Source organism: Papaver somniferum, chromosome 8 (assembly GCF_003573695.1).
Source record: "Papaver somniferum cultivar HN1 chromosome 8, ASM357369v1, whole genome shotgun sequence".
Lineage (NCBI taxonomy): Eukaryota > Viridiplantae > Streptophyta > Magnoliopsida > Ranunculales > Papaveraceae > Papaver > Papaver somniferum.
This window is the reverse complement of record NC_039365.1, coordinates 154,519,174-154,544,770: the sequence shown is the minus strand read 5'-3', so window position 1 is coordinate 154,544,770 and position 25,597 is coordinate 154,519,174. Positions and strand designations below refer to the sequence as shown.

Sequence of the window (25,597 nt, the reverse complement as noted above, 5' to 3'; positions counted from 1 at the left end):
GTTTGGTGTATATAAAATATAGTAAAAGATCAAAGAAAAAGAGAGGAAATGGAAAATGCTTCACGCCCCCCACGCGCGCACACACACTCACATAACATCGATAATCCAACCCCCACGGAAAATGCTTATGAGCGTCTTCAACAACGATGGGTTTCCACACTCACAACAATCACAATACAATCGTACTCGACCGTTGGCGGTTTTCATAAAATCGGTCGGTCTAGTAATCGTCGCTTATGAAATGGTGAAGTAACGATTATTTCCCCCTACTCCCCACGTCTCCCTATAAATTCACCTCATTCAATTCAATTTAATCACATCTCATTTCCTCATTAACTCTATCATCTTAATCTTTTGTACCTTTAATCATCTGTTTAATTTTTATTTTCAACTCAATAGATTCTTCTGACGAAGAAGTGCGCATTCATATGGATCGATTTGAAGAACAACAACGAATATTCGTTCAGGCTTTGAAACAAATTGATGATGAGTCAGATGGAGATAAAGATCTAACCAACAACTTGTTGCAGCTATATACATCGGGGCAAATACCTAGAGATCCAGAGCCAAAAGAAGTGTTCACAAGAAGATATATGTACCGGGGTCGGGAAGAATGACACGAGAAGCTAATGCACGGTTATTTTCTTCCCGACTGTGTGTTCTCTGATGAAAATTTCCAAGGATGATTCCGCATGCCCCGACATTTGGTGCTAAAAATTATTTGTGAGTTTTTTCAAGTAGAACCTCAATTTAATTATCAGTATGATGTACTGAATATTAGGGGTCATAGCCCCGAACAAAAGGCTACTTCGGCCTTAAGGATTCTAGGATATGACAGACCTCCAGATTCTAATGATGAGTACCTTCGCATTGGAAAAAAAACCGCATACAAGTATCTTTCATTGTATTGCGAAACAATGATTAATCATTTTGGTCCAACCTATTTACGAAAACCAACTGATGCAGATGTTAAAAAAATATTAAAGCAAAATCAGGAAAGGGGATTTCCCGGAATGCTGGGTAGGCTTGACTGCATGCATTGGGTATGAACCGGATGCCCTACCTATTGGGACGGTCAGTATAAGAGTCATTACACAAAACCAACGGTTATCCTTGAGGATGTTGCTTCTTATGATCGTTGGATATGACACGCTTTTTTTGGTCTCCCGGTATCTCAAAACGATATAATTTTTTTTATACAAGTCGCATTTGTTTGAAGATTTAAAGTATGGAATTTCTCATCGGGTAAATTTTAGTATCAACGAGAATCAGTACACTCATGGTTATTATCTTGCAGATGGAATTTATCCAAAATGGTCAACTTTAGTTCAATGTTACCGTCAGCCACCTGCCGATGAAATGGGTCGTTCATACTCATATTTCAATGGTAGACAAATGAATATGAGAAAGGATGTGGAACGGGCTTTTGGAATTCTGAAGCAGAAGTTCGCAATAATTTGTGGGCCTTATCGTGGTCTAAGATGCATAAGACTATGCAGACTTGCATCATTATGCATAACATGGTTATCCAGGAAACTCGTCGTAATAAGAACTGGACTAACCATCAAGATGAAGACTTAAGTCCTGAGATTATACCAGCAAGAGGACTACCTGCAAGGAACTATGCGCAAATGACCAGTCATATTGAGAACAAAACTCTGTATAACAGGTTAAGGGAAGATCTCAGAGCGAATATGTGGCCTGAGTTTTGAAGAGATGGAGGACGAATTGAGTAGTGTTGTTTCATTTGTTATTTTATAGTTTTTTTTTATTATTATTGTTTAATTGTTTAAGTTTCATTTGTTATTCCACAGTTTTTTTTTTGAAGCTGTTTAAGTTTAAATGTTTTAACGGTCATTTAAAGTAACGGTCTAGACTAAATCGCCCACATTCCTTATAAATATACCTTCGCTTCATCCGTTTCAAAACCACACCTTCACTTCTCCACAAAAGCTTCTCACTTTTCTATAAAAGTTCTCTACTTTCGGGTTAATTTATGGATGATCCTAGATTCACTGAAGATGAAGATTTATTTCTTTGTAGAAACTATGTAATATACTACCCGAAGAGAGGTGGAGAACGACGGATGAACGGTTTACCTAGTATGGGCATCATCGACACTATCTTGTGCATAGAACACATAATTTCTGCAAATGCTTTCATCTTCGGCTACGGTAAATTTTGTACCCCGAATCTTCTTAGTTTTATTAGATTGAGTATTAGATTGAGGAATATTAAAGAAATTATACAATACGAGTGAATGAAAGAGTTGGATGATGAAATTTGTTTTAGATCAACAAATGTGAAGAGTAGAGAAGAGAAGGTGTGAGTTAAAATGGTAGAGGAGTGTGGTATTTATAAGGGGAAAATTTATGGCCGTTGGATCAGATTCTACTCGGCGGTGTAAACTAGACCGACCGGTTTTATAAGAGCCGCTGATGGTCGAGTCTCGACCGCTTGGCAGAAAATTGACATGGCCTGCTCCATAGTGGGTACAAAAATGACAAACTCTCAAGTTTACCACACCCATAAAAACCGGTCTTATGCAAACAAAAAATCTATATATATGTCGGCTTGAATATCTGGAAAAAACGTAGTTGTTGACTTGCAAAAGATATATTTCTACAATTCCATTGCACAACACAATTACACTAAGGTTACAAATTATTGGTAAAATGAGATCCAACCCAACATGGATATGTGACTACCTACCTGACAAAATTTAATGTCTATCAAACACTACATTAATTAGCTAACTAACGTGCACCTAATGGTAGACTTTTGCTGGTTTTGTTTATAATTTTCATGATCCACTTATGATGGATTTGAAATTAAAGAAGATAAAAGGAAACAAAACAATTTGCCACAAATCCTTTTATTTTCTCCCTTTTTTTTTTGTACTTGCAGAAGCCCGATATCTCATAGACATTATTTGAACCAACACCCTATTGTGTTTTATTAAGAAAATAATGCCTACGAGATATTATAGTTGTGAACACATAAATCACGAAGCCATTCACGTGTTCACAAACAATATTCGCATACATCCTAATTCTAGAATTGTACGTCATATGTGTAACGGGGATGATTATATCGATTCATCGACTCGAAGCCTTCGGGTTTGTCATTGTCTAGTCGAATATTATCATAAATAATGTTCGTATAAAGGAATAAACCAAGAATCAAGTATAAATATAAAGCATATGAAGTTTAACGCTGAGTGTAAGGTGTTGAAATGTAAATGAGACAGATTTACGTGGTTCGGCACTAAGGCCTACATCCACGGGGTTGGTGTTTCACTATGTACTGAATGGTTACAAAGATAGTCGAATGACTTTAGAATATACATAGGTCTACGGAAGTAGGGGGATTACTTACTCTTCCTATTTTCCTCTCCTATATTCTCCTATAGTTGCTCTCCAAAATGGTCGACCCCTTCTATCTTAGTGGAGAGGGGTATTTATAGGGTTGGAACGTGGGTCCAATTTCTGAGGTGCCGTTGTAATCTTATCTTCTTGTGATTTGTGCCTACTACGCAGAGGTATTCGGCATATGACGCGGCCTGAGCTTGAATACGAAGGGTTATCCTCGCCTCTTCCACGAGCTGATTGACACGTGTATATCTCTTTGGTATTTAATGCGGGTAGTTGGATGTCTACTCGTGTCAGACAAGTGTCTCTTTGTCTGGTCACATCTGTGTCAGCCAAACTTCCTCTCGGCCGTTGATCTGGGATCTTCCTCGGGATTGGGTGTGTTAACACACAAGGGGTATTATCTGGTGCTCCTCTGAGCCATCATACCTCTGTGATCCTCTGTCCCTGACCGTCAGATCTGCTGACCGATGGTATCTTCTGATGAGATGCTTGCTATCATGTTTTGATGTCTCGCTTTGCATGCCTTCCACATGTCTCTTTCTGTACACGTGGTGGATGGTGAAAGGTGTACATACAATTTTCCCCCTCTTCTTCTAACTTGGGCGTATTTTGAAATTTTGAAGAAGAAAGGTAGTCCTACACGTTTCTCACTTTGCATTAACTTTCCCCGTAACTGCTCCTTGGTACGAGGAGCAGTTATTGTCTTCTCTAGCTTCATAAATAGGAAAGAGAATGTGAAAAAAAAAACTTTTATCCTCTTCTTTTCAGTGTTCATTCTCTTCTTGTTTTCTATTCTTGTTCTTTAGTCATTTATTATCACTCGTGAGGAAGATAACAACATTCAATTTTCTGTTTCTTTCTTCTGTTTCTTTCGCTCTTGATTGTTGCTGCCCCTGTATCTTTTGATATCTCCGATCCTCCTTTCTTCGATTGTGGTTGGTGCTTTTCGTCCTCTTCTACACAGGTATGGGGTTCTTCATTAGTTTTTCATCATTGATTTATCTATGTATCTACCCGTTTGTCTCCTGTTGTTGTATTCTTGGTTTTGCGATGAAGATCATACATGTCGAAGCATATATGCTTGCCCCTGTTCTTTGTTACAACGTCTGTGAGTCTGTATCTGAGTACTAACCCTGGAGTCGGATGGAGTATTTTTTAGTTCTTAGGGTTTTTAATGTTTATCCGGATGAACCATCAATTATGGGTTTTTTGATCTTTAGTGATCTCCTCGTATTCTTCTCTAAACTGTTTTTGTGTTTCCCTGTAGATATGTCTGATCGTCCGCGGGCTCCTTACCAAACCCCGCTGTCTAGTTCGCCAAGATCCCCTCCGCGTAGATATTCTGACAGATCTCCACTTGGGGAAGGTCCTTACAAGTCTTCGCAATCGGATCCTCGGGGTCATAGGGTTTCATCTTCCTCCGGTGCGAAGGTTGTGCATGCTAAGAAAGGGGATATGACGAAGGGTCCTTATGGATCTAGGTATGCTGTTAACCGCTTCCCTTCTCGTCCTCGTGAAGATTCTAAGAGTACGCAGGCTCCTCCTCGTGATGAATCTAGGAGTACGCGGGATCCTCCTCCTCGTACTGAAATAATGGATGCTCCGCCCCTTCGTTCAATGGCTCCTCCTTCAGTGCTTCCGCAGAAATCTTTGCCGCCTCCTCCCGCGGTTTCTTTCAAAGGGAAGTACTCCAAGGGTACTATGTCGAGAGCTGATCCGTCTACAAATCTTCCTTCTAAAAGGAAAGCTTCGGAATTGGGTCCTTCTTCTGATTCCGCAGACGAAGAAGAAACTGTCCCCGTGATACGCAACATTTCAGTTGGTAAGAAGAAGGTCACTTTCAAGCATATTGATCTTGAGATGTTCAAGGAAAAACATGAACTTCAAGCTTTTGAGGTTCGCTTCTATGCTCCTGACGATGATATCACTTACGAGCTCCTTGCTAATTATCAGTTTGACGAGTTTCATTTGTTGACTACGGTTGGAGCCTTCGAGGAGGGTCTTATGTTGCCCCTATATAAGTCGGGTGACTCCTTTTATTATGACGTGTTGGCTAGTCGTGAAGGCTCTTCCACGAACACTCATAATCGTTACGTATTACAACTATCTGGGAATTATCTTCGTTCACTGAAGGAATGTTACCTGCGAAGCAAGGAAGAGACTATGATGACCTGCTATGTTCCAAATCCTGCTGAGAGAGTGGTACACTCCTCAGAATTTTAACAGTTCTTTTGGGGATTATGCCAACAACAGAAACCGTAAGCCGTGGAGTGTTAGTCTTCGTAATATTGCTGCTCCCCGCGGTGAAATTCGTCTTTTGAGTGAGGTGAGTGATGCCAAGCCGAAGTATGTTCCTGGTACTGAGGGATCTGCTAAACGGAAACTCTTTCCTGCTCGTGAAAGGATTAAGCGTGACCATGATTATGAATGACATGCTACTGTTATTGAGGTAGTTGGTCCTTGGGCTTATGGATGGATTCCGGGTCCACGCGGTTGGCGTCCTTCTGAAAATAGCAAGCCTCGTGAAACTCCTCCTGCTCGTTATGGAGATTTATGTCCTTGGCGTCTGAATTTCGCGGGCATGAATTTTCCTTATGCTCTTGATGTCGTTGATGGAGATGAGGAGGAGGGTTCTGGTGCTACCCATCCATCGAAGAGTGCTGCTGCTGCCAAGATATAGTTTCTTCTTATATTCTCTATATTTTTGCCCCCTTTTCCTTGCTTGAAATAATTTTCATTTTTGAAGTGAGGGAAAAAATGAGCCTTTGTGGGGTGTATACTGGTTTGTAGGTATCGAAGAAGAAGAAACTTGGACCCAAACAATCTTCTACTGCGGTTAACGGTGAGGCTGATGGTTATGAGGAGGTTACGAGTCCTGTAAACCAAGGGTATGGTGAGGATGAAGAAATGTCCAATGGAGAAGAGCGTACCGACACTTATCACCCTGATGACAAAGGTGGTAATGGTGAAGAAGAAGTTTCCGCGGGTGGTGATGGTGAGGCTGAGGGTAATATTACCGTTGGTGGTACTGGAGGGAGTGGATCTGCCCCTGTTGGCGATAACATTGTTGGTGTGGGTACTCTGCCCGTTATTTCCCCAGAATTTTCTTTCGGTAGGATATATTCCGCGGGGGAATCCTTTGATGTGAATGCTGCCATGGATCTTGACGAAGACTTCTCATTGCTTTCCCCAAATGATGATTGGGATGTGCTTGGGGATCTTGGCAAAGAAGGTACCACTGATCAGCGAGCTGAGAACGCAGGTGGTCATGCTAAGGGTGGTAATGTTGAGACTTGCGCGGGTGAGGAGATAACCGCCAAGGGGAAGTCTGCGGTTGAGTCTCCTTCCGAGGATTTCCCTTACTCGCTAATGCCTGAAGGCGAAGATGCCATTTTGGCTTGTCTAAATAAGAAGAACCTGATGTTCGTCCCTAACCCTTCCCCAGTGGTCACTGGTGATAAGAATTCCGACGCTTATACTCGTCGAATGATGCAATTGTCTTCTCAAGCCCGCGTTGCTGAGATGTGGGAGAAGAATCTTAGAGCTTCATAAGCTAACCTAGTGGTTGACCCTCCCACCTCTGTTGCTGATATGATGGCCATAGCTGATGGGTACCAATACGGTTTTCCCCAGCAACGTGTTTTAGAGGTAAATCCTTGTACTCTTTGGTATAATAATCCTTGTACTCTTTTTACGATATCCACGCATTGTGTTCTTCGTGATATCTGATCCCTTTGGTATAATAATGTTTGTTGTTTGTGACGTAGATGATGAGGAGCGAACATTGTAACCATGTTCTATACCAATTCTTCAAAGCAAAGTCTTTAAAGTTGGAGGCCAAGCTTCGTCATAGAGAAGAGGAACTGTCTGCGGCTGAAGTGGAAATAAATGAACTGAGGGGCCGTCTGAAGGAAAAAGAACAGCTGGGTAACGCTGAGGAGAGTCTTCGTTCAGAACTTGCTATAGTCCGCAACGAATTGGAGCAGACTCGTAGAAATGTCTCGTCCTTCACAGGTTCGTATCTTACGGATTTTTAACTCCTTGTGATTCCCTATATGTATTTTGGTGTTCTGTCTGAGTCTCCCCACCCTATCTTCAGTGGGTGGAGTCCCCGAGTTTATATGGCTTCGGAAAGAAAGGGAACGACAGAAATCTCGTATTGCAGAGTTGGTGGGTAATTTGAAGAGCGAGGCTGTAAAGTGGAATGCTCGTGCTGATGAGCACAACGCCTTAACAGCTGAGTGGCGTGAAAAGCGAACACTAATGGTTGATATGCAAAATAAGTACAATCATGACCGTTGTTTGTTTAATGGTACGCTGCTATGGACGCGTGACAACCTGCGTGATGCTCGAGAACATGCTTCAGACTTAGAGGCTAGAGTGCGCTTTTTGGAAGGAGAGTTACAACAGGCTCGTTCTTTCTTAGGCCCCGGGGTTAGGGATAGTATGCTCCGTATTTTCGAGGAAAGAGATAATGCTAGGTCCGAGGTTGGTGCTCTTAGTAAATCCCTAGCAGCGTCTCGAGCTGATGTTGCTCGCCAAGTGGAGTTTGAAAGAGATCTTGAAGTGAATGTGTATCGACTCCATAAAAGGATGGGGGAGGTGAATGACGAAGTCAACCATCTTCGTCACTTGGATTCGATGAAGCAGGTAGATTTAGACGCGAGTCAATTTGCTCTTACGAACCTTCAAACGGATTATAAGAAACTATCCACCGAATATGACTTTCTTGATGAGGCTCGGGACGTAGTTGTCAATGAATATGAAGAGGCTTCGGCTAATGTCGAAGGTATAACCTCGTTTTATCGAGTGTGATTCTGTTATTTCTTCGTTTTAACCCCTTGGTATTTCTTGTTTTCAGCACTCAAGGGACATCTTCACGCAGCAAATGATGAGCTTAAAAAAACTCAATCTGCCTTAGTGCAGCAGGAAGGACAAGCCAACTATTTCAAAGGGTTGGCCGCGTCTCATGAGGAAGCAGCGGAGACTGCCTCCAAAGAGGCGGAACGCCTATCTGCATTGCTGTCTCAGGCCAACCAGCGGACCGCTGTTATCACTTATAAAGCTCGATGTCAGTTGGCTGAAGAGACCAACAAAGTCCTGGATAAGATTGAAATTGGTCTTAAAGTCGAACATGGTCTTGTCAAGAATTATCCGCGTCGTCCCCTTCCCGCGCCCTTGCCTGGTTCTTCTGGGCCCTCTTCAGGTGGTAGCGTACCTTCATCTCGCAGAGACAACCCTGTTGATGGAGCTGTATCGTCCAAGTAGATTTCTTTTATTAGTCATAGAAAGTTGATCCTTGTTGATTATATAATTTTGGATCATTTTTTGATGTGTTTACCGCTTTATCTTATTTGCTGAATCTTGTAATCAACTCTTTATGAAATGGATCATCCTTCTGGCATACCTGCGTTATCAATTCGGCTTTTCATTTTAAAGTATTGTGAAGTGTTAAACTAGAAATAACTTGTTTTGTAAAAAGTTGAGAGTGTTTGAGTGCGACACCGAAGGTAAATACCTTCGTGATCATCTTGAGACTTGTCACCCCGCTGGCGAATCCTAGGCCAGAGGATTCCCAAACGGTGGGGGCCGAGGCAGCGTTCTAGGATATGGAATGCTTATTTGAAAATATTTACATGCACCCATTCCGTCGACCCGATGCCTTAAAATTGGTTGGGTATCTCTTTCTGTTGGGTGCCTTCCCCCTAGTCTTACACTCATAGACACTGATAGGGGAGCCCTGAAAGATTGTAGAATAACTACTTTCCCCAATATTGTTAATTTATAATGTAATGTACATGCGTTCGTCCAGCGGGCCTTTTGACCATTTCGTTTACTTGAAGATTTCCCAAAAAGTTTGTTTGATTGATAGGTTGAGGCCTGCTACTCCTCGTCCAGAGATAGAAACATGTAAAGCGATTACGCTGCCTTCTTCTTCTGGTATTCTTCACACAGATGCAAAGCTGCGCTGCTCCTATGGGTAGTACGGTTTGATCCATTTAGCATTCCAAGGGTGCCGTAGGACCTCTCCTTTCATATTGCGAAGATAGTAGTAACTGTTTCCCGCAATGTCGTGTATTATAAAAGGTCCTCCCCATGTAGGTGCTAACTTTCCCCATTTCTTCTCTCGTTGATACTGCGGGATTGTTCTTAGCACATACTGCCCTTATACAAAATTTCGAAGCTTAACCTTTTTGTTGTACTCTCTCGCTAGTCTCCGTTGATAATTTTCCATCTTCTGCAATGCTGCTTCCCTCCTTCCTTCCAGGTCGTCCAGTCTCTCTAACATCATGTCTGTTGTGAGATTTTTCTCCCATGCTTCGGTCTTTGTGGTTGGCATGAGGATCTCTATTGGGATGACTGCTTCAGCTCCATAAGTGAGGAGAAATGGGGACTCCCCAGTGGCAGATCTTTGTGTTGTCCTGCATGCCCATAATACATTGTGTAGCTGTTCACACCATCGCCCCTTGTGTTCGTCTAATTGATTTTTGAGGATGAGGGCGAGGGTCTTGTTAGTAGCTTCCGCTTGTCCGTTGCTTTGAGGGTATATGGGTGTGGACTTGTTTTTATTATTTTGAAAGTGTCGAAGAGCATGTCTATGTTTTTCCCCTGTAATTATTTACCATTATCGGACACGATTTCCGCTGGTATGCCGAACCTGCAAATAATCTTTTGGAATATGAAAGTAAACACGTCCACGTCTCTGATCCTGGCTAAGGCTTTGGCTTCCACCCATTTACTGAAGTAGTCCGTGGCTACTATCAAAAATCGTCTTTTCCCTGATCCTTCGATGAAAGGCCCAACGATATCTATGCCCCATTTTGCGAATGGCCACGGACTATCAACAGAATTCAACGTTGTTGCTGGTGTGTGTATCTCTTTGCCGAAACACTGACATTCTTCACATCGTCGGGACATTCTCGCAGCATCTTTTATCATTGTGGGCCAGTAATATCCTTGCATTTTTCCTTTGTCGTCTAGTGATCTCATGCCGCTATGATTTCCTGCGTCACCATAATGGATGTCGTTTAGAATTCGATGCCCCTCTTTCCTGGATAAGCAACGTAGTAACGGTCCGAGGAAAGATTTCTTGTACAGGATCCCATCCCGAAGATCATATCTTCCTACTTTGGAGATTATTTTCCTGGTTTGTTTGTGATCCACGGGTAAGGTTCCATCCTTGAGAAACACATGGATCATCATTCTCCAATCATCTTCGTTGTTGAAATCTTCGTCTTGATTTGCTCTTGACAGGATATCTTTTTCGTCAAAATCGTCACGGATGTCTTCTCCCACCTGATCTTCGATATTTTCTTCCACTGTATCTAATTTGTAGCAAAGGAAAATTGTGTTGCAATCGAAGGCTCGTATACCCTTGTTATTTTGATAGCTTCGATACTCTTGTCCTTCAGCATGGATGATATATATGCTAGGGCATCCGCGTGCCTGAGATCCCTTCTGCATAAGTGTCGGAACTTGATGTTCGGAATTTGTGATACCAATGTTTGGACCAAAGCCATGTAAGCTGAGAGGGTGTCGTCGTACACATTGTATTCGAGCCCTATTTGCCGTATGACAAGCTGCGAATCACTTATCAGTCTTACATCAGTTACCTCCATCTCTATTATTAAGCGGGGGCATGTACGACTGCCTCGTATTCGACGATGTTATTAGTATGCTCTTTGAATTCTAACCTGAGTGCCTGTACGATCCTTTCTCCAGTTGGGGTGGTGATGACAATGCCCATTCCTGCCCCTTCCTTATTTTTGGAACCATCAACGAAGACTTCCCATTGTCTTTGACTCGCGGGTTCGAGGACATCAACTGGATCCTTGCTTTCTTCGTCGGCTTCTGGTATTCCCCTAATATCTTCATCGTTGTCCAGGGGGAGGTCTGCTAAGAAATCCGCCAAAACTTGGGATTTTTGGGAATGTTGAATTTCATGAATGATGTTGAATTGGTCCAGGTGGGTGTTCCACTTGGCTATTCTACCTACTTTTCCCGCGCTTTTGAGGACTGCTTCCAGTGGTGCTTTGCATGGGACGCGGATGAAGTAAGTTAGGAAATAGGTTCTCAGCTTTTGAGTAGCCCATACCAATGCCAGGATGAGTTGTTCGATTTTCGTGTAATTCCTTTCCGCAGAATTGAGGGTCTTACTGACATAATAGATAGGTTGTTCTATCTTCGTATTGGTTTTGACCAACACTGCGCTAACTGCGTCTTCTGTCGCTGCTATGTACAATGCCAAAACCTCATCAGGATCAGGCTTCTGCAGGATTGGAATTGAAGCCAGGTATTCCTTGATTCTTTGGAAGGCTTCTTCGCATTCTGCGGTCCATTCAAACTTACTCCCTTTTTTTAGAATATTGAAAAAATGTTTGCATTTGTCCGAGGATCGGGCAATAAATCTGCCCAAGGCTGCTAAGGACCCATTGAGCTTTTGCACTTCTTTTAAATTCTTCGGAGATGGCATTTCCACTATGGCCTGAATCTTCGCGGGGTCTACCTCAATACCCCTTTTTGTTACCAGATATCCGAGGAATTTCCCTGAGGTGACACCGAAAGTGTATTTTTCTGGATTTACTTTCATGTGATATTTCCTCATTGCTTCGAAAATATCTCTCAGGTACCGGTGGTGATCTTTGCGCAGCCTACTTTTGACGAGCATGTCATCAACGTATACTTCTAGGGTACTACCAATCCATGTCCTGAAGATAACATCGACCATTCTTTGGTACGTTTCCCCTGCGTTTCGAAGTCCAAAGGGCATTCTAGTGTAGCAATAAAGGCCATGCGGGGTGTAGAATGCTGTGTGTAGTTGATCTTCTTCTGCCAGGGCTACTTGGTTGTAACCATAATATCCGTCCATGAATGAAAGCTCTTCGTATCCTTCCACTGCTTCAACCAGCTGATCTATGCTTGGCAGGGGATAGCTGTCCTTTGGACATGCCTTGTTGAGGTTAGTAAAGTCGATGCATATCCTAATCCCTCCATTTTTCTTAGGAACGACGACCATGTTGGAGATCCATGTAGGGTATTTTACTTCCTTGATGAAGCCTGCTTCTAGTAGTTTCCGAAGTTCTTTTTCTACTGCCTTATGATACTCTGGTGCAACTTTTCTTATTTTCTGCCTGAAAGGTGGCGTGCCTGGTTTGATGCGCAGCTCGTGTTGGATTATTTTCGGATCAATCCCAGGCATGTCTCCTAACTTCCAGGCGAATACATCCGCGTATTCTTTAAGTAATTTGGTTAAGGAATCTTCTCTTCTTTCGTCCATTATGGTCCCTACTTTGACCATCTTCGGGTTTTCTTCCGTTCCTATGTTGATTTCTTTTACGGGCTCCACTGGTGTGAACACCGGCTTCGGGTCCCCAAGGACTGGGACGTTCTTTAATTTCTATTTGGTATGTTTCTGTCCTTCGTTGGCTGCTGAAGTACTTTCCTCTGTGTTCAGGACATTATCATCCTTTGTCAAGCCCTTCCTTGTGGTTTCCTTGAGGAACAGGTCTATGGCCTTTTCTTTCGCAGCTTCTTTATTTTTGATCCTTTGGGTTTTTCGCTGCTTTTCCTGTTCGTTGTTGATACGATCCTGAGTGGTCTGGCACTCTTTTGCAGAGACCCGATCTCCCTTGATTTCCATCACTCCCTCGGGTGTAGGGAACCTGAGATATTGGTAGTAAGTTGTTGCCACTCCCTTGAGTTTATGTACCCACTTTCGTCCAATAATGGCTTTATAGGGGTATGGGGCGTCAACCACACTGAATCGTGTTTCTACTTTCATGGGTCCGGCGTTCACCTACAACACGATGTCTCCCAATGGCTTTGTGGGCGCTCCGTTGAACCCGTAGATGGTGTAATAAGAGGTCATTAGCTGTTCATCATGGAGCTTCATCCGTTTGAAGGCGTCGTAGAATAGAACGTTCACTGAGCTTCCCCCGTCGATGAGGATCTTTTTGAGGTTACATCCGGCCACTGGTAGTGTGAGGACCAAGGGATCGTTATGGTCTTCCATATCTTCTTCGATATCTTCAGTATCGAAGATGATAGGTGCGTCCATCCACTCTTCGTTCTCGTCCACCTCTACGCCATCAATCTTATATATTTTGCAGTGGTCTTCGAATTGCTTCAGTAGCCTCTTTCCTATCTGCGCTGTAAGTGAGGGCCCTGCGGATTCGGAACACGAGATGGTGTTGATTGTGCGGTTTCCTCTGGAAGTTGGACTTGCTTGGTCCGTTTGGATCTGTCCTCGGTGACCTCCTTTCGTATGTATTGCTTGAGTTCGCCAACATCAATCAATTTTTGGATCATTATTTTGAGGTTTTTGCATTTCTCGGTCTGGTGTCCATTGAAGCAATGATACTCACAGTAATCTTTAAACTTCTCGGTTCTTGGGGGATGTTTTCCCTTATACCACGACCACTCCAAATTTTCCCTTCCTTTGATCTCTCGCAAGATCCGAGCATAGCTAGCATTGAGCTTCGTGTAAACCCGATCTTCGAATTTTCGATCGTATTTTCGTCGGTCATCTCTCCGTTCCTTCCTATCTTCGTGAGGCCGTTCCACTGAGCTATTTCTTTTGGCCCCGCTGGTTTGTTCTGCGGAATTGGTACGGTGAGACCTCTGCGTTTGTTCCCTCGGGTTCTCACGCTGTATTTCTTCAAGACGAGCGTACTTCTCAATAATTATTCGAAGATCTCCTTCTGTCTTAGGTACGCTTTCGTGGATCTCAACAAATAGTGGACTCATTCGGTCTAATCCTCACTTGTAGCAGTTGATACTTACTACGGGATCCACACTCCCTATGGCTTGGCAGATCTTGTGTCATCTGTTGGTGTATTCCCTCGTGTTCTCCTTGTAGCCAATTGCTAGATAAAAAAGTTTATCCATTCCAGTGTTGACAGCTTTGTTGTACATGTATGTCCTCAAGAATTTCTCTGCGAGTTGATCGTAGGAGTTGATGGAATCAGGTGGCAGGTTGTCAAACCAAGACAAAGCCGATCCCTTCAGACTTGTTGGGAAATATCTACAAAGGACGACATCGTTTTGACTCCATCGGGCTAAGATACGATTATAATACCGGATATGTGCCGCGGGATCACTGGATCCGTCGTAGCATTCAAAAGTTGGGACAGGGCACTTTAACGGAATGGGGGCATTTGTCAGGCGATGAGTTAGGGGCGTGGAGTTAGCTTCTTTCATCACCTCTTCAAGCCTTCCTCCGCCTTGTCTGGATTTTAACTGCCTGATCTCAACCATCATCTCATCACCCAGCTCCTCCATTGCGCGGTAATATCCCACGTTCTCATGCTCAGTTGAGCGTTTCTTTCTTCGAACTTCGCTGTCATAATAGTCTAAATCTTCGGCGGCATATTCCGAATCGGATGCACTGCTTACCCTGGCGGCGTTTGCTAGGATGATTCTTCGGTCTCGATTAGGCTCGGGTGCTTTAGAATTTGCTTCGTCCATTTGTTGGCTAGTCTTCGTGCTTTGGGAAATCCTATCTTTCAAGTCTTGGTTCTCCCTGGCCAGAAGAGCTACGGCATCTGCGTAGACCTGCTGGCTCTTTTTCAATTCTTCGAGCTCTACCATCAGTCGGTGGGACTGGTTTGATCCCTGATTGGGAGTTCCGGCTTGTACCCCTACGACCATAGTTCCCCCTTCGTCTACTGTGTGTATTAAGGGTGGCATAGGATCATCTTCAATCGTTGGTATCTCCAAGTTTGGTCCCCTCGGTTGAGCTTCCACCCGCGGTACTAAAACCACTGGTATGGTTTGGTTCTGACCGTTGGTTGACGGCATTCCGAAGATAGGTGGATGTGCGTGATGATGTGTCATAGATTCTGCCATCCCCTCTTTTTATTGATGGATTTGGTTTGAAACCAAGGTCTTGTTAGCTTCTGTAGCCTGGAGGGCCGCAACAGTCTTCCTGGCTGCTGCTTTGAGATCCGCGGCTGCAATGGAGTTAGTGTTCATAGGTGAGTTGATCTCCGCAGCATCCTTCCTCTGAGTAGTTGTTTTAGATTTGTCTCCTTTCTGCTTGCTTCGGGTCATGACCGAGGTAACCCTCGATGTCTCCTTTGATGAGGCTTTGGTTTTTCCTGCCTCTAGTATCTTTTCCATTTTTAATCTTTTTCTGCATAGGGAAATAAATAAATAGAACCAAAGATATCCACGAGGATCGGGTTAGCGCCATTCGTATCCGCAAGACTATTGGAATAGAAGGAAATGAGTTGTCCAAGGGCCTTAATAAAAGAGAAATGTAAAGACTTCATCGGTCTAGTTTTGCAATACAAATCCTATGATAAACAATCATGGACCTTGTTTTCAGACTACTTTTGTAAAAGAAAACTCCTGAAAAGGCAGATCCGTCGCGAGAACTCATGAATCTGGATTATTAAGTCTTAGTTTTAAAAGGAAAACGCCTCACGTGCAAATCTGTGATAGATAGCCGTGGGTTTGTCTGCTTTGAAATGGTGTTTGTGAAGATGAAGACCATGAACCCATAATAAAAAAGGTTTTGAAAGTACGCTGAACCCAGAATAAAAAAGGTTTTGAAAGCACGCTGAACCCAAAATAGAGCACAACCATAATGCGCGTTTAAGGTGAAATCACAGGATAAGATAAATCTTTTACCGGGACAAAGTCCCTGTTTCTAGCGCCAGATTGTGAACACATAAATCACGAAGCCATCCACGTGTTCATAAACAATATTCGCATACATCCTAATTCTAGAATTGTACGTCGTATGCGTAACGGGGATGATTATATCGATTCATCGACTCGAAGCCTTCGGGCTTGTCATTGTCTAGTCGAATATTATCATAAATAATGTTCGTATAAAGGAATAAACCAAGAATCAAGTATAAATATAAAGCATATGAAGTTTAACGCTGAATGTAAAGTGCTGAAATGTAAATGAGACAGATTTACGTGGTTCGGCACTAAGGCCTACATCCACGGGGTTGGTGTTTCACTATGTACTGAATGGTTACAAAGATAGTCGAATGACTTTAGAATATACATAGGTCTGCGGAAGTAGGGGGATTACTTACTCTTCCTATTTCCCTCTCCTATATTCTCCTATAATTGCTCTCCAAAATGGTCGACCCCTTCTCTCTTAGTGGAGATGGGTATTTATAGGGTTGGAACGTGAGTCCCATTTCTGAGATGCCGTTGTAATCTTATCTTCTTGTGCTTTGTGCCTACTACGCAGAGGTCTTCGGCATATGCCGCGGCCTGAGCTTGAATACGAAGGGTTATCCTCGCCTCTTCCACGAGCTGATTGACACGTGTATATCTCTTTGGTATTTAATGCGGGTAGTTGGATGTCTGCTCGTGTCAGATAAGTGTCTCTTTGTATGGTCACATATGTGTCAGCCAAACTTCCTCTCGGCCGTTGATCTGGGATCTTCCTCGGGATTGGGTGTGTTAACACCCAAGGGGTATTATCTGGTGCTCCTCTGAGCCATCATACCTCTGTGATCCTCTGTCCCTGACCGTCAGATCTGCTGACCGATGATATCTTCTGATGAGATGCTTGTTATCATGTTTTGATGTCTCGCTTTGCATGCCTTCCACGTGTCTCTTTCTGTACACGTGGTGGATGATGAAAGGTGTACATACAGTAGTGTATTACCAAGCTAACTAACATGCACATGCATCACCTAATTATTGGCTTCTGCTGGTTTTGTTTAAACTTTAAAGTGGGATGTTGTTCTCTTGTCGGCACCCAATTAAACAAAAAAAGCCACTTGAATTTGTTTTTAAAATACTACCAACAACTAACTTTCGCATAAATCTGAAGAAGCTTTGTTATTGGCAACAACACAAACATACTCCTAGATGGCAGAAGCCATACAAATACCCACTTGATTATATCTTGTTACTTTATTGTTTGATGAGAATGAAAAGATGCTGCTACTAAGCCGGCTAACTGACATCCCAATCAACATTCTTCAATGGCCTCAAATGACCTTGTTCCAGCTGGGAAAATAATGGCTAGTGGTGCAGATCTGAGACAAGACGTGACACAATCTAAATAATAGAAAGGAAATGTCTCTAGCACTGGATTAGTAGCGGGATGAAAAGGGAAATGGTTAAAGGTCTAGATTGATTGCCCGGAATCGGTCCATGTCAGTTGTCCCGGCTTTGGCATTTCCGAGCCTTAAACTCGGTGGCCTTCTGACCTGGAACGTACGAGGCAATAACATGCATCCCCATGCAATCAATTAGTTAATAGCATATCATATCTAGGTGAAGAACTAAATACCAGTATAACATGAATTAACCTGATATGAGTTGATAGAAGTGAAATCTCAGCATGTCAACAATGGCCAATATAAAATTACAGATGTATGAAACAAGAGGTAACTCAAGGTCATACATCATAGTCAGCCATTTTACTTATGCCATGTGTGATTAGCTAGATTAACACAAATATTTGTCACTAGCTATTCCCATTTTCTCGTAACATAATGTGTGACTAGCTATTCCCACATTTAAAATTTGTCATAGCGTCACCATTTTCTTATGTGTCTTGAACATGATTTTTCCAATGTGACATACATAGACCAGATGGCAAAGATGAAAGCATGATAGATAAACATAGGATGGACTAAATGAAGCAACTTTATTGGTTAATTAGAGGATTCAATTTTTCAACCATCTTATTCTTCGGTTCAAATTCCAAACGTTGAGAGTCATTAACAATTAGATCATGTGGTAGAGGCGGTATACAATAGCTAATATGCAAGTGACATATCGAAAGGGTAACTTGAATCTAGCCACTGGAACGTTCCGAATTTGCACAAAAAAGAATTTGCAACTTGTACGTACATGTCTTCGTCTTTATGATGTTCTCAAACTCAAAGTCCACTTTCTTTCATGTCATGTGTAAACAGATCAACATAACATTCAAGAAGGCGTCATATACATATCTTTTAACTGTCTTGATGATGATGACGACGCTAGTTTTACGATTTATCGTTACTTTGTCTTTATAAACAAAGATTCACTTTCTTTGTTTCAACAAAGGCTCTCTTTTGTTTTTCTTTGTTAATCCCGGTTAGAATGATTTATCATAATTGCAGTTTCACATAGTTTACAAAGTTGTGCAATCTTTCACATAATCAACACAGGTGTGGACCAGATAAGAGTAATAGACGCACATGGAGTGATGCCTTTTCGAATGGCTTTTCCAACCCTGAACTATAAACTCCGACGATCCCTAATGCAGCGTGTTTAGCATCAGGAAGGTGGTGGGCAGGCGTGGACCCCACCCTCTCTCAACGGTGCAGCTTCGGTGAGTTTTCCTTCGGTGTACGAACCATTTTCCCTTTTCGAAGTAATGAAATCTTGACACCACGCTTTAAGCAGCTAAGCTTTTAGTAACTTAGTAGTCTGCGTGACCTGTATTATTTGTCCATGCTAGGCAAAACGACGACGAAGAAGATGAGAATAAGACCCATGATACGGAAACAACAGGGAATAGTACAATAACATAATCATTGTTGGGTCGTATATGTATTTTTCTCCGACGCTTTTCCTGAAAGAGGAAAAGGCATGTGACACTTTTTCTTTTTTGCCTCCATGGAATCGGATAATATCCTAAAATTCCTAATCTTATCAAACTCTCTGTCAAATTTAATGAAAACTTTTTTGATAAATTTTTGGATTAATGCTAAAACAAGTTGCCAACTGCAAATAGATGTGCAAAAATGACACAAGCCAAACATTAACAATAATAAAAACTTGTACAAGCCACTTCATTGACTGTGACTTTGGTAAGAGAAGATTCCTACGGTATTGTTTATGCTCATATTGGCTGTGAACTCTTCGGTTCAACAAAGCCAATATGCTAAAGGATCATCGAACGGCCCTGGACTTGACTCTATCCGAAGTTGGTGACCTTGGAGTTTATTCGAAGTTGGCGACCTTGGGATCGAATCCCTAAATTGACGTTTCCCAAAGTTTGTGGGCTTTGGACTCTTTAGTCCACTCATCTGAAGCCCAATACATTCTAGTCCAAATAAACCCCGCTTGTTACAGTTTAGTCCAAACATTGGACGAGTTAGTTCAAAATCAAGTCGATTCCCGATTTTACGAGTTTTCCATATACCATAATTACCCTTGAAGCGATTCCGTATATATAAAGCTTGGTTTGAAATCGAAATTTTTGGATCTCAAACATGAATTCAAAACAGGAAGCAGGTCAGAGATTAATTTTGGAAGGTGATTTAACAGTTTCAGAGAGGATTTAATCGTTTCTTCATCATATTTCAACTCAGGTTACATTCGAAAGTGTTTTGAAATCGATTTTCTTAATCTCGGATTTGAATTCAAGACAGATTAAGAGATAGATCGATCCAGATTTGAATTCAGAGGTGATTTAACAGATTCATAGAGGTTAGATTGGATTTGATTGTTAATGGAGAAGAATTCAACCTCATGTAAGTTTTCTTTTGGTTGAACGATCTGTTACATCTAATTTTCAGGTTTTGTTTCTGATGTTTAGTTTTTCTCAGTTTATGAGTTGATGATATCAATTTGATCTGTTACATCTTATTGTTTTTATGATCTTGATTTGATATTTTTTTTATAATAGATTTTTTTTTGCTGTTGTTTGATGATGATTTTTAGTTTAATGATGCATGATATGAAATCGAACTGATACTAGATCGTAGGCTTCTAATTTATTCAATTATGTGTTCCAGTAAGATTCTGAAGCTTAATTGATGTAGTATCTTATCCAGGTTTATTGTTACTTGATGTTTTTGGCTTCGATTAAATGTATACTTTTCTGTATACTGTTTAACTTTTAGGTTATTTAAATCTGAAATTGTTGTTTGAAGCTTCAAATGTTTATTATCATTTCTTTTCTAATATGTAGGGGTATCGAACATGTCTGAGAAGTTTATTAATGTTGTTTTGAATCATGGTGAGCATTCTGCTGTTTTTCATGTTATAATACTTCGATAACCGTAGATGAATTGAAGCATTTCGCATGCAAGCATTGGAGGTCTTTGGATCCTTGGAGTATACGTTTCAGCTATATGGATAATGATCAATTAGTTTTGTACAAGGTGATATACAACTACAAGGTTTAATTGCACTTATTATTCTTATTGGGAATGAAGATTTCTATTTGAATGTTGACGTCACTCGACATCATACTTCTCGTTCTAATTCTGGTTGTAGTACTAGTTCTGGATTTAGTACTGCAAATTCTTGTGTAACTGAAAGTCCAAAGATGGTAAGGGTGGTAGATCATGACACAGACAAGGCCAAGCCTCTGATTGTTGATGAATGGGTTTTTGTTTTTGACAAAGTTGGTAGAGAATTAATGGGTGGTGTTAAAGATGTTAGAATTGTTGTTGATAAGTACAAGAAGACTACTGGTCACAAGATTATTATTCTTAAAAATGACAAGACTCGTTTTAATGCAAAGTGCGCAGAAAATGATTGTGGTTGGAGGATTCACTTTAGGTCTGTCAATGGTAACATTTCTCGATTCGTGCTAAAAGATTCTAATGTTATTCACAGGTTAGTGGTGTTCATATTAGTCCACATTACGAATTCTTGTTTTTAGGATTTTATATGTAGACTTGTTTTAGGTGTACATTGTGGTACACATTTATTATTGTAGGCTTTTAAGTGGCACATTACTTGTTGTAGGCTTTTTATGGAAATTACATATTCTTGCTTGGTCTGTGTTTTCTTTTTGGCATATATGTGGTGTTGGTTTTGAGATCTTATTAGGTGTACATTGTGGTGCAGATTACTTATTCCAGATTTTTTTTTTTTGTAGATGTGGTGTTGGTTTGAGGTTGAAGAGTCATGCGGTGAAAACCAAGTTAGTCAAGCATTTGATTGCCGACAATATACAGGGGGATCCTAGTCTAAAACCCAACCATATCATGTCACTTTTTAAGAAGATTTATGGGTCCAATATCAAGTATCACCATGCCCGTAGAGGGAAAGAAGCCGTATTTGAAGAGCAGTTTGGCGATGACGAGAAGTCGTATAGCGGTTTAACTTGGTATGTCCAAGCCATTGAGCAAACTAATTCTGATATCTATGTGAAGTTTGAATTTGATCATGCAACCAGAAGATTTCAGAGGATCTTCATTTGTTTCGGTGCTTGCAAGCATATTTATAGGTATCTCAGACCGATGATTTACTTGGACGCTACTTCCTTACTGGTAGATACAAGGGTGCTTTGATGGATGCAACATGTATCAATGGGAACAATGAATTTTACCCATTTGCATTTGCTCTTGTTTCTACTGAAAACAAAGATAATTGGTTTTGGTTTCTAGAGAATCTTAAACAAGTTGTCGATGATCGTCAGATTGTTTTCCTTAGTGATCGTGGAGAAGGACTTTTGCAGGGCATTCCAATTTTTTTTCCTAATTCATATCACAACTATTTCTTTTACCACATCAAGTGCAATCTCCCCATTGGATCAGGTGATGCGAATTCAAATTCCTTTATTGATTTGTTTTACAAAGCTGCTTACTCTTACACAACAACGAACTTTGAAGAAGCTTTGCGGGGCATGCATGCAATTGAATGTGGACATGTTGCTAACTATATCAGGACTATTCCAAAGAAGAAATGGGAAAATGCATTTTTCCCTATATGCAGATATAGTGCTCACTCTTCAACTCTTGCCGAGTCCTTCAACAACTGGATTCTTGATTTCAAAAAGTTGTCTGCTTTTGCTCTTCTAGATGCGATACAGTGAGTTTTATGTTTAGTGTTTCATTCATTTATTTTATTTGATGTGTACATCTTCCCTTGTACACATGTTTGTCTGTCTACATTGTTGCACACATGGATTTGCTTGATCTGTAGATACTTGTACACGTTTTATCTGTGATTCTGCAACTGTGTGTACATTGTTGTACACATGGATTTCCTTAATGTGTACATTGTTGTACACATGTTTTATCTGTATTCCTTCTAGATCATGTTTTAATTCTATGCTTTGTCTTTTTATTATGTTAGTTTGAAGGTTATGAAGAAGAATTCTGAGAGAAGGATAGAAGGTCGAGAAAATTTCATAACTAGGCTTCATTCCCATATATGAGGCTTTACTAAAGGAGAACATCGACATTGGTCGTACTTGGACTGTTACTCAGTCCATGGAAATATTGTATGAAGTCGCGTATCCCCGGTATCATACTGTAGATCTATTGCAGAAAACTTATACATGTCACAGGTGAAAAGTTAATGGTTTTCCTTGTGCACATGCTTGTGCTGCCATTCAAGCTACGAGAGAGTACATCTATTCATTTGTTAAGTCATACTTCACCACTGAATGGTACAACAGGACATACCAGGAGATCATCTTTCCAATCACCAATAATGAAAAGCCGCGGGCTTATGATCCTAATGATAGGGTTATTGTTCCTAATCTTGTTCCTCCACCTGGTAAACGAAGAACACAGCGTATCAAGAATGCTTGGGAGAATCAAATGAGGCCTATGATGTGCACAAAGTGCTTCACCCTTGGTCACCACGACAGAGCTACCTGCCCCATGATTTGATGCTTTTTTATATGTTTCATCTGTTCAAAAGATTCTATGTGTTTGGTCTTTACTATTGGTAATGTCTTTTCAATTTTCTTTGGCTTGGATAATTAGTGCCAGGACATGTGTACCATTATGTACACCTTCCTGTGAACTTCAGTTTTTCTTACCTGTCTTTTTACATGTGTACCACTATGTACATCTTGGTGTACAATGGATGCTACTAGTCTATTTTGTTTAGTAATATTCTATGTTTTCAGATCTGCATAATTAGTAATTACTTTTGCTATGTTCAATTTTTATGTTTTCAGCTCTGCATGATATAGAAATTTTACTAATATTTTTATGCCTTCAATTTTTATACTTTTGATAAAGTATAAAAATCTGTCAATACATGTGTACCTTTATGCACAACTTCTAAACATTTTCTGCTATGTCAGTAACTGTGCACAATCAAGTACACCTTAATATTTCAAAACCTGTAATATACACTTCAATGGTAGTGATAAGTCATAAACTTATAACATCAATAACATCAATATTGAAACTAATAAAATATTAATTCAAGGTCTTGATAAGTCATAAACAAAGTGATAAAAACTGAAATTTGAAAAGTTGTCTGAAAGATAGAAAATGTTTAGAAGAAATTCATAAAGTGATCTTGCATAATGAAGCTTAAAGACTCCTCTTTATCTTCCATGGTTTCATCTCTTTACTCAGGCGCCCCTCCTTGTGATGTTCATCAATTGCTACTGGTTACCAAATTTCATCTCTTTACTCAGGCGCCACTCCTTGTGATGTTCATCAGTTGCTATATCCTACATCTTTTCATACACTCCGACTTTTTTCAGCATTTTGGCCACCTATTTTCCTCTCATTCCCTGACAAATGTCTTCGGCCCTCTGCTGATCTCTTTCGATACTCTTTCTCTTCTTCACACTTCGTTTCATAAAGTAGCAAGTATATAGGAGGTAGTCTGTATCGATTCCTTGAGCAGCGCATTGCATGATGTTTATTTCGTGTGGTTCTATTGGTGCATCACCCTTTAACGCTCTCTTCTTGTTGAGTTCCAATTGCACCACATTTCCCATTTGTTGTGCATCATCTTTTAGTCCTTATTTGAGTGCAACGAGTTGTACCACTTCCACTCTTCATCTTCAAAATCGAACTTCAAAAGCGACCAGTGAACTCTTACTGCCATTTGTACTGTAGAGTGATTGACGGGGATCACAAGAATTTCCAGATTGTCAGGCATGTCCCGTATGAAATCAACCACAAGCTTTTGTACCTCGCTTATTATATTGTTCTTCACATAGTACTGCAATCAATAATTTGTTGAAAAATAAAATGAATTAGGTACACTTAAATCAGACCAGAAAACTATCAAACATATGTACCATGTAGATGTATCCATGACGTATGATATAGGTGTACAACTATGTACACACCTAAGTAAATCTAACAATCAAGCATCCATGCAAACACTTAACAGAGCATGTGACAATCATATAGCAAACTGGTATATATCTATGTCCACTACTAAGGAAATCTACAAACACATAGAACACGCCATGTCAATCAGGTGTACTAGTATGTACACATCATTAAAGTATATATATATATGACATTTTTGATTTTTTTTGAGAAACTTACACATGCAGTAGGACTCATTATTTCACATCGCATGCTATCTCTGACCATTGTTGTGAAACGTCGATGGATGTAGAACTGCAGTACCTCTTGGTACAGATATTTGTTAAACATGAGTTCACGAAGTACTTTTCCCACAATCAGAATTTGTTCCCTGACTGTTGGATCTTCGAGTACTGTTAGTTCCCGAGATACAGAGCTGCAGAATCATAAAGGAAATGTTAACATGGTGTACATAATGGTGCACATACATTTTTTCAATAAGATTCAATCATTCGTATAGTGCGAAGTATTATTTTCTGAACTTACCCCAGGTTTGCATAGTCGAAGAATTTCTGTATCCTTTTTTTGTCATGTCCTGGTTCCATGGCTTGGTATAGTGGTGAATGACGAACATCTGGCAATGGGGAGCAGGATGATACTCATTTTCATTTCTCCTTTTTGGTGCAGGATAGCCTGGGTCTTCTCCCACTTTGACCCCCTTTCCTTTCTGATCCACTTTCATCCTAACTTGTCTGGTTTTACCCTCGGCAGTGAAGTCAGGAGGTAGTTTTTTATTTGCGGCTCTCTTAGGTGTTGTCTTGGACAACTTGTCAGCCGCTTTTGTCCTCAACATCTCTGCTTCCTTCATCTTCCCTGATCTTGTCCTCACTGGTGTCGTCTTCTCTTCTTCTACCTCTTGGATGCTAAAAAAATGAGCATGATTTTGTTGGATGAACTGCACTGCTTCAGCAACGATTATTTCTCGTACATCTTATTTGGATAATGATTTTTGCAACGACTGTTCTTTAGGATCTTCTTGGCTTAACAATGAAAAGCTTGGACAATCGTGTCGGATCACAGTTGCCATCTTTTCCTTCACTTCAAATGGTGCCGTTCTGTAACAACATTTTTCAAGCTTTACGAACACAGATTCAGACAAGTTATCTAGAAGGTCCTCAATTGATGTATAAGTCTCCTTCTCTGTCTCTTCTCCTTGTGTGAGTAAAAGAACATCTTCTTCAACCGGCAACATGCCTTTAGGGTCCAGCTGAGATATTG

At 40.9% G+C, this 25,597-nt stretch overlaps 1 protein-coding gene across 1 annotated transcript; it reads left to right on the top strand.

Moving 5' to 3' along the window:
• Positions 1–20,273: 20,273 nt before the first annotated feature.
• LOC113306254 lies at positions 20,274–22,924 on the top strand. Its single transcript, XM_026555212.1, has 6 exons — positions 20,274–20,310; positions 20,456–20,915; positions 21,019–21,078; positions 21,199–21,531; positions 21,579–22,115; positions 22,708–22,924. The coding sequence occupies exons 1-6, from the start codon at positions 20,274–20,276 to the stop codon at positions 22,922–22,924; spliced, it is 1,644 nt and encodes a 547-aa protein (XP_026410997.1).
• The last annotated feature ends 2,673 nt before the right edge of the window (positions 22,925–25,597 follow it).